This window comes from Chionomys nivalis, chromosome 6, assembly GCF_950005125.1.
Source record: "Chionomys nivalis chromosome 6, mChiNiv1.1, whole genome shotgun sequence".
In the NCBI taxonomy this organism is placed as follows: domain Eukaryota; kingdom Metazoa; phylum Chordata; class Mammalia; order Rodentia; family Cricetidae; genus Chionomys; species Chionomys nivalis.
In genome coordinates, this window is record NC_080091.1 from 2,242,613 (window position 1) to 2,252,995 (window position 10,383).

Genomic DNA, 10,383 nt, shown 5'->3' on the forward strand with positions numbered 1-10,383 from the left:
TATAAAAAAGTTCTATTTCAAAGAAATATAATGATTTAATCATTAAAAGTCTGTTTAATCCTCATTCTTCCTAAGTTTGCTTCCTCCAACTGTTCTTGTCTTACCAACAAGATTTTGCATTTTGAATCTTCTCAATGAATTTTAGAATTATAATGTTAGTTTTCTGTAGATTTTAATTGAAACTGTACTCACTCAGTTATGTTATGGACATAGATAACATCTGGGCATCTAGCCACCTAACAATACACATAGTCTCATATATTGTTCCAGCGGACTTTACAATTGAGCACCACAATGGAATTATTATATGTAATTACTACTCATTTTGTTGAACTTATTGTTGTTGTGAATATTTTTTCATTTAATTGCCAATTGAATACTCCTATTCTTGAAACCATGAATTATGTAAATTAATCTTTTTATTCCAGACAATGTATCATCCATTCATAGCCATCTTGATTTTCAACTGCTTTGCATGGGAAACCATGTTTCTTTGAGCAATGTGATTTTACCCACTCCCATAACTGGTTTCACTATGTATTCAGTGACCCCTCCCTTTGATGAAATTCCAAAGTGATGTTGAAAAGAGAAAATAAGAAAAAAACTTTTTCATCCATTACAAAAAATGTATCATATAGGGTTCATTCTTGACTACAGAGATTTGTAAATATGAATATTCTTGTGTTACTGGATACACACAGAAAAATAAACAAACAGACATAATCCCAGGTAAACAATTCATGAGCCATTAAATGCTACATATATCTTAGATTTAAGGAATTGAAAATATGGGAGAAACATCAATTTACACTCACCCTTTCATCACAATAATTTCGCCCAAAGAAGCATGACCAGGTTGTTTATATCCATTCTTTACAATATTTTGGCAATCTTTACTTCAAATTCCACTATTTGTGTGTTTATGAATAGTACTTTTGACTGGTATGGATAATGGATATTTCATATGACTTGTCTTGTTAAGATGTGAATATGATCATACCAGAAAACATTTAAATGCCTATAAATGGAATAAGTGTTCCACAGAATATTTGCATAGTCATACATTGTTTGATAACTGTGGTCAACAAACTGCACAGGTCAGTTAATGAGTAGGACAGGTAGAGAATTTTTGTCACTTCCTAATGTTGTCTCTACTGATATTTTTAAGATTATTTTTAAAATCAGTAAGTAAATAAATAAATAAATAAATAAAATTCAGTAAGTTCAGTGGCTTTGAATAGCATCTGATTTTACCTGTAGTATGCATGACAATGTGGTTCATAAATTGAGCATGTTGCAGAAATGGCATTAACATATTTTCCCCTCCAGGATGCTCCCACAACCTTTAGCTTTTTTCAATACCCTTAATGCTTTCCATTGCAGATTTGTAGTTGATGCTTACATACTCCATGTATTACTAAATACTTACAGCCTTTAATACTTTTTCTCAATTACATTTTATTGTGATAAAGTCATGTTTCTTTATCACTGATATGGCTCTCTGCCACTTAGAGTCAGCTGAAAGATGTTGAGAATATGCTAGTGTGGTTAGCAAGATTAACTCTTTAAACCCCCATTTTATATGAATGAGATGTTTATACATGATTCTGTTCTTAGTGAAAATTTATTAAAACACTTATTTGAAAAAAACTTAAATTTACTACATAATAAACAATAGCATTTTAAATAATGGTAATTTCTCTTTATTACCATTATCTATTGCTAAACTCAATGATATATTTATTCTTGAGTATCTAATAGAATTTATTGTATAATCGTCTTGCTGTCTCCTGATTGCAGTGGAGAGCTTCATTACTTTGCACAGATGTTTGTGATAAGCCTTCTTTTCTTTTCTTTTATTCTTTTATGGGCATTGAATTATCTGAAATGCACAAAAATGTGTTCTTAGATTCCTGGTCATTTTGTTGTAGCTGTTAACGGGATTTGTTTGTTGTTTCCATTCTGTAAATGCTATTCCCTTATACTCCTTTCATTCTCTGCCTTTGCTGAGTTGTCTGTAACAGCAGATTACAAGCCCCACCTCATTCTCTGGTCACACCCTGCTCCTAGGCAAGTGTAGTTCACAGAGTCACCAGAATGCACTTTTTGGAACACTCTGTTTCTGCTATTATTCATAGGTTGCCAGACATATGCAAAAAAATCTCTTAGATTAGAGCTTCTAAAGCTTTCCATCCTTTCTGAGAAATTTACATTTTCACTAGATAAACTTATTGTAATCCTGGCTAAGAAAAATGCAAAGAACATGTATGAATCATGTATGAATCATGGAACTACCGTTCATGTATCATCAAAAGTTATTTTACAACAATTAATTTACATATACAGTATTATTAAAGAAGCATATCTGCATGCTAATAGGGAGGACACACTGCTAGTTAAACTATGTGAGTTTATGTTTTTCTGTGAGGCCCTTAAGGCTTTCTTACCTTATGTTTAAGCACTTTCTATAGTATTCTTTTAAATATTATTTATGTGTTTCGGGTTCAAGATCTGAAGCAAGCAATGGAATGTGCACTTTAACCTCCCTTGTTATAGACAGTTGATGATACAGACATATTTCCTCTTCAGCTGTTGGTTAGAATCCCTGCCCACTCATCAGCCCACTACCATGAGCTTTGCCTACTCCTGTTCCTTTCCTTTGATAAAGAAAACCTTTTATGCCTTCACTCTGAAATGCTAAAGATTTGAAAATGAAGTGCTTTCCTTACTGTGACAGCATCTGGGATAATTTTTTAAAATTAAAATGCAGATATTTCAACTTGATATCACATCATGAGAGGTCAAATAATTTCAGGCTAACTGAAGGAATTATCACTTACACTTTTCTTGAATTCAGACATCTGTCACAGCAGCCTTATTTACAGTCCATTTCTCAAGCCATATGCCATGGCCCTGCCCCCTACTTTTGTGTTCCTATTGGGATACTAGGATTTATTCCAAATATAGTCAGGTACCATTGGAAGTATGGCAAAGATAGCATGTTGGAGAAAATCAGCAGTAACTAGCAATTATACATGCTGTTCACTGAGCATATACCAGGGGTAGATGTGAGATGGGAGTCACAATGTCTTTTTTTAATACAGCTGTGCTAGGCAGTGTTTATACTGATATCTCTGCTCAGTAACAGCTGGTTCAAATCTCATGACTGTAAATGTATCTGCTTTTATATGGAAGAAGTAACATTTAAAAATTAAGTATGAAGAAAAAGAAAAATTAAAAGCAAAACTCTGTCTACAAAAACAATTGAGGAAGCCATTCCATCTGTGTAGAAGATTTGGGAAAGTTTAGAGGGAAATTTGTCTTCTATTTATTTTTGGTACTTTAATATTTCTATTTTCTATAACAGTTCACAAGAAAACGATGCTTGGTAAACTTAATGAGATGCTTAGTCTCTTTGAGATATTTATGAAAATATACAAGACACCCCCAGGAAAAGTTCCAATTGCTTTCGTATTTACAAAGTTACATAATTTCACAGGACACTTAATTCAGTGTAGGATACTTTGAAGAGAAACTTACTTATTTCCTGGTAAGAAAAACTGCTCTGGAAAAAGTCCCTTGAATCTTAAGTACTGCTTGCACATGCTTGTGTGTGTGTGTCGCATATGTGTTCATGCATGCATCTATGCACGTGTATGTGCATATGTATGTACATGCAAGCATATGTGTATGAACATGCATCTATATATGCATTAGTTGTGTGTGCGTGCATGCGTGTGTGTGTGTATTCATGTGTGCCTATCTGTTTGTTTCTTGTTTGCTTATTTCAGGAATCCTTTTCAGAAAGCATGATTCTTGGAGTGAGTGATGAGTTAATTTTAAGATGGACAGAAATGTATGCAGCTATTTCATAGTGGCAGACTGAAGAAAACACCCATTTTCTACAGAGTGTTAACAGGGTGTGAGGTAAAGAGGGGCATTTCCCAGGTTAAGCTAAAGGTCACAGCACAGACATCCTGCTTACTGATCAATGTGGACTTTAGCAGATACCTGACTCCAGTAAGAGAAGTCGCTAGATATTTGACCACAACTGGGATTTTGGCTTGTTCTCCGTAATTGTGGAACTACCCAATACGCTCGATACTTTAAAAAATATTTTGAGTTTTTTCTTCTTGAGGGTATGTTAAGCAAACATGTGTTCCTCTCCTTTACTCCCTTCATCCTTGTTTTTCCTTTCTTCTTTTGAAATCAGTTTTATAGCTATGACTGATATTTAGCCATAGGTAAAGTATGTATCATACCTTTATGCAGTGTTTGCTGAAAATATGGTAAATAAAATCCGTAGTTGTAAGGAAACATAACTAATTCTTTACAGGTGCTGGCGGGGGGTAGATTGTGGTAATATTGGTTTTCATGGATAAATCAAGCACTAAAATCCTTTGTGATTAAAAAGTTCATACCAGAGATAGAATATCTATCTATTTTTGATAAGTAATAAATATTTTCAGAAGAACTTGCCCTAGGCATCACCAGACCATTCATCACAGAGAAACAGAACCCAGTTGACACAGAATTGATGTGCTGGTTGTTTTATTAATGCTGTGTATCTGTGCTAAAACACCTTGCCCACTAAATAGAAGAACCTATGGTTTCAAATTCTGTCTGATATGTGAAATGAATCTTCTGCCTGGCTATGTGTGGAAACTTTATTGCTTTAGCCAATTTCTCATTTTAGATTCAGCTCCTATGAAGACTGTGTTTAGTCAGAGAGTGAGAGAGCAAGGGGGAGGGGAGAGGAGAGAGAGAAAGAGAGAGAGAGAGAGAGAGAGAGAGAGAGAGAGAGAGAGAGAGAGGAACAAGGAGGAGGAGGATAGGATTTTCTAAAGCCAGAAGTAAAATGACCGCCAAAGGTCTTTGTGGCTCATCCAATTCTACACAGACAACAACTCCAAAGGCAACTCTGGAATAATGAAACGATCACTTTTCATTTGTCCATGAATAACATTTATCCATGTTTTTCTTTTCTAGACTTCACAGTGTCTCAGAAATTCCATCCATTCATGTTTATTTTCACTCCTAAAGCCCTTTACTGAGGCCCATAGGAACACTGACTGAGTCTGACTCCAGCAGGGCATAACCATAGCTTAGGCAACAGAAGGGCTTTCCCTGTCAGCTGTGTCCCACAGGGGAGGAATGGGATAAAAGGACCGAGTCCTACCTGCCTCAGGTTTCCTTAAACCTTCTTGCTTCAGGATCAGAGCAGACAGCAGCTGAAAGAGGAAGATGTCCCAGAAGGATTCGAGCCAGAGACTTCCCTCCATGATGTACTCCTGGGACTAGGAAGTCCTGTTTAGCTAAAGTCTCCTACAGTTCCTACCATCTCTAGATGCATTTCAGGTGCACCAACACAAATGTGAGGACAGAGGCAAAGAGAAGAAAATAGCAACAGAGTTTATATGATTGTATCTAAATGTTAGGAAACTTGGGTGTAAAACTAGGCACTATTTAATGAAACTTTATTTCAAAGAAGGATTATCTAGAAAAAGTTCTAATGACTCCTGGGAAAATTAAAATGAACTTTTAATGAATAAATCTGTGGTGAACAGAACATGTACATAACTACCAAAGTGTGTGTGTGCATGTGTGTGCAAAATGTATTATATTGAAACCGTATGTGTATTAGCAAAACATGTGCTTGTCTCCCACTTCCTATCCCTTACAGTTTCTTTCAAATTTGCTATACAAGTGTCTTTTTGATATTCTGTGGAGTTAAATCCTCCAAATACTCATAGTAAGTTGAAAATATCATGAGATAAAAATTAATTTAGAGTTAGTCTTGGTGGTTAACGCCTGTAATCCAAGCCCCAAAGAATGTTGAAAGGAGGATTGATAGCTTGAGGCTAGCCTCAGAGCTACATGAAGACCCTGTCAAAAAGAATGCTTTCAGCACTTCAATCCACATGACCAATTAATTGTCAGGGCTTAGAAACTTAGCAACACAGTGGCCTATAGGGCATCTATGGTTCTACCTGGTGTCTATGGCTCACCAGTTATTCATAATCTCTAAGTGCCCTGAAGAACACTTGAGGTTCACTATGGCTTACCAGTTCTTCAGCATCTCTAAATACCCTGCACAGCATCCGAGGTTCACCCTCATGTCTCTGACTTGCCATCTATTCAGCATCTCTAAGCACAATGCTTCATCTCACCCTCTCTCTGAAGATCAGAAGTCAAAACCTCAACTAGGTTTTCTGTTGACTGAATGCTAATTTTAAACATTGTAAAAAAGGAGACGTCAGAAGATTTAGCTCAGACATGAAACTCCAGTTTTGTTTCATCTCTAAGAATTCTGTTCTCTTTATACTTTCCCTGTGACACTGTTATTTTCACTTACTCTTCACTTATTTTTGAGATTATAATAAAATTAAAGCATTTCTTCCTTCCTTTCCCCCTTTAAACCATCCCATATATCCCTTAACACGCTGCTTCAAACCCCATCATTGTTATTGCATTCTTTGAGAGAGATGTTTAGATACAAGTTAGCCAAATAAATTTCTCTAGTTATCCAATGTATGCTTTATTCATTTGCTTGTCTAGACATTAGACACTTACTTCTTTCTTTTCTTAAGGGGAAGGACATAGGTACACAGGTCATGGGGGCAAGATCTCTCACCCTGGGCAGGTGTTGTAATAAGAGTGGCGGGGCTACGTCCCCAGCACCCAGCCGCCCGCATGGCTAGCTTATATCCCGAAATAATTACACGGAAACTGTATTTTTTTAATCACTGCCTGGCCCATTAGTTCCAGCCTCTTATTGGCTAGTTCTTACATATTGATCTAACCCATTTCTATAAAAAGTCCTAAGTTATTAAAACATTTAAATGCCATATTCTGTAGTCTTTGAAAGATATGAAGAATGTCTATCTAACTGAAATATATCTCTATATATCTAGAAAATCTAACTAACATGACTACAAATTTGACTATTATTGATGATTATCCATTAGCAACCTATATTTCCTAATTATACATTACATTTTTAAATGAACTACACAATCACAATACCTTAATCAAGATCAGAAATACATATACACATAACAAAATTGACCTTAAAATCCATACCAATGCAAATTATTCATACCTATATCAGGCAGGTATCCAACAATGTCTGAGTACTGGTGAGATATATTAAAGCATTACTGGTAAGGATGAGATCCTTTACATTCTTACTGTGAACACCTCCTGTGGCATTCATTTCCTTCTAAACAAGCGAAGATGTTTGAAGACAAAAGATGTGGGAAGATGCTTAAGAGGAGAAAAGTGCTACCTACCCAGGAAGCAGTGGAAACCAGGAACTAAGAAAATTAGCCAGATGTATAAAAATTACCAATCTGCAGGCCAAGTTTCAGACTGAAAAGCAGGGCTACTGGACACTTGTCGGATTTTGAAAGGACTTCAGGGCTGTGCATATATATTTCCATTGCTGTGCCCAGTTTCTGGTGTTAGTGCCATTCTGGGAAGCATTCAAAGAAAGCAGGGTCACCATGGCAACTGGCACTGTTACAAGTGAACCGCAAAGAGGAAGGAACAGAAGGACAGCAAGGGGCAGCATGGAATTCATCTTCCAGAACCTTCCAAGTAGAGGCAGGCTCTCAACTAATGCTCCTCAATGGCCAAGACAAAAAAAAGTTAAAAATACATACAAAAGAGATATGAGGAAGCTTTAGAAATCCTATATGCTAACATTCTGTTATTACAACAAAAGTAATACCTTTTTGCCACTCAATAAACAGTAAATTGATACTTTATCCCTGCTGAAATCTTCTATAAACAGTTAGGATACTGTGCCTTATTTTGTCTCTCCAACTTTGTAAAAGGAAAGAGCCAGACAAAAGCTCCAGTGTCCTGTTAGCTTTATGTACCTTAGAATGTAATTTCTCCTTTGATCTGAGAAATAAAATGTCCCATAATTGCAAGACTCACAGTGGAAATGGATGCACAGAGGGCATCTTTCCCTTGCCATTATAAAGCCTGCTTAAGGTGACACATTCTGTAACATCTGCTATGAGCAATAGGATCATTCAATAATTAATCAGCCTTATTCCACGAGGTCAATATATCAGAGCCAAAGACTTTGCTGGAGGATTAGGCCAAGATGCAAGGCATGTTAGAATTATTGCCTGATGAATAAACTGGTTGTTTCTTGCGGTAGATTTCTCTGTAGCTTATCCCCATTTATTACAATTTGGAATTTATCTTCCACAGTTCAGCACTATTTGATCAGGGTACAATTTCCCCTATGCAATTAGGGTTTACTGATTACATCCCCTAGCTATCTGTGCAAACAGTCACGCAGTCAAGAAACCTGCTTCCCACTACCATGTCTCTTTTCTTTTCTTCAATGAAAATGTAGAGATCTGCCTTCCTGCAATTATATTTTTTTGACTGGCATTTGGACAGTGTTTAAGACCTAGACAAAAGTATTTCATTTAAGATATTCCAGATACCCAAGGACATAGAATTACTACATGCCCAAAGTTTTCGATTCATAGCTGCTAAGATAGATAGAAAAAAAAGGATGCCCTGGCTTTACCTTGTAGATCAGAAAAACAATGACCTAAAACAAACCTTGCATTAAAATGTTCCTAACTCCTCATGCTCACCTTCAACTCAGTTTAATGATTATTTTAATTCAGGAGATTTACTGCTTGAGTCTTACTCTTAAGAAACATAATTAATCATCTATTCACAGCTCAGAGGAAGAAAAATTTCCACTGATACCTCTGATAGGCATCAAGCTCCAGGTCTGATAATTTAGAGGCTTGGGTCTCCTCTTTGTTTCTCTGACTTAGAGCAATAGGTGTAAACTTCAGAGCTAAAAGGCCCTCAGAAATTGCTATATTTTGAAGAATGTGCTAAAGGGTCAAGGGCCACAAACTTCCCTTGTCTATTTACATAGGTTGCCTGGTTGCTCTCTATGCCTGCCAAATTTTGTGAGTCTATATATCTGGGTGAGAACAAAGAGAGTTGACAGAAGCTGGGTCAGAAGTTGGAACTGAAGTATCACAGAAGTTAGCAGAGAAAGGAAAATGAAGAGAAGAAGAGAAAGACGAAGAAGAAGAAGAAGGAGGAGGAGGAGGAGGAGGAGGAGGAGGAGGAGGAGGAGGAGAAGAAGAAGAAGAAGAAGAAGAAGAAGAAGAAGAAGAAGAAGAAGAAGAAGAAGAAGAAGAAGAAGAAGAAGGCAGAGAATTGGAATTGGAATTAGAACTGAGACAAAGAATTCGAGCTAAGAAGTTATAGTCAAGACAGAAGAATTAGAGCAGGGGACATGGAAAAGCAAGCAATAAGGAGACATATATGGAAAGAACTTGTTTTGAGTAGATTTCTTAACCCTCAGATTTTATTTATTTATTTATTTATTTATTTATTTATTTATTTATTTATTTATTTATTTTGTAGAGCCCTTCTTTTGAACCCTGAGAGGAAACCTTAGAGGCCAGACCTTTAAAGTTTCCGATAACCTTCTAAGTAGACGATGGCTTCAGGACACATTTTTGTCCTTTGATGTTCATCATCATGAGACCTTTTCTGCATGACTGAACTTTAGGGAGCCAGTCTGGCCTCATCATTTGCATCTACTTTTCCCACCTGAGGTATGAGTAGGCCTGCTTCAGATTCAGAATCTAAAAGCTTCAATTCACATATAATAAATGAGTAGCTAATTTGGAAAAAGATATTACTTTTCAATAGCACAGATGCTGTAGTAAACTTGTGTTAGTCATGGTGTGTAATCACAGTGGTGAGCACATGACCGGCCCTGGAGTTACTGGCAATATTGTAACTACAGTTCCTTGCCTTCTGTACATAACATTCTGTTCTGAATTCACACCTATCTTATGCATTTTCAAAGAATTTTCAACAGGCATAAGTTTTCAAAGTTATTACTAGTATCACTAGCAATGTGTCTAGGTAAATATAGAGCAGAATAGTCAGTGTACATAGGTTTTGAAACCTAGCCTCTAGATTCCCTGTTATCAGTGGCCTCACGATTCTCAATTTATGAATGACTTCTATATTCCTAAATTTAAAAATGTGTGTTTGGGTTCATACTCTAACATTTGTTTTGCTTTCCAGTAAGTCATGAGCAAGGGTTGGAAAAAAAGATTAAGGAGAAATACCCTCTTTGGGGAAGCTCTTTGGTAAAGCAGGTGCTGGCTACCAATACAAAACAAAGAAAGGAAAAGGTATACTGAAGCTACCTCATAGCTCCCACTTTGTATAGCCTTTCACTTCTTGGTGATGTCTAAAGGGGCAAGAACACCTTGTTCTAAAGACCCCAAGGTCCAAAATCGAACAAAAGGAGATGCAAAGTGGTTATTTTTTAAATCTTGACTTCCTGTGTGGTGTAGGAGGTTCTTCTGT

The 10,383-nt window shown here is 36.4% G+C and overlaps 1 protein-coding gene across 1 annotated transcript in view; it reads right to left on the reverse strand.

Annotated features, from left to right (window-relative positions):
- The window catches only part of LOC130875602 (leucine zipper protein 2-like), a 133,058-nt gene extending 126,924 nt beyond the window's left edge, over positions 1-6,134 (reverse strand). Inside the window, exon 1 of the mRNA XM_057771620.1 lies at positions 6,066-6,134. Coding sequence (XP_057627603.1) covers positions 6,066-6,134 — 69 coding nt within the window. The remainder of the gene's footprint in view (positions 1-6,065) is intronic.
- Positions 6,135-10,383: the final 4,249 nt, after the last annotated feature.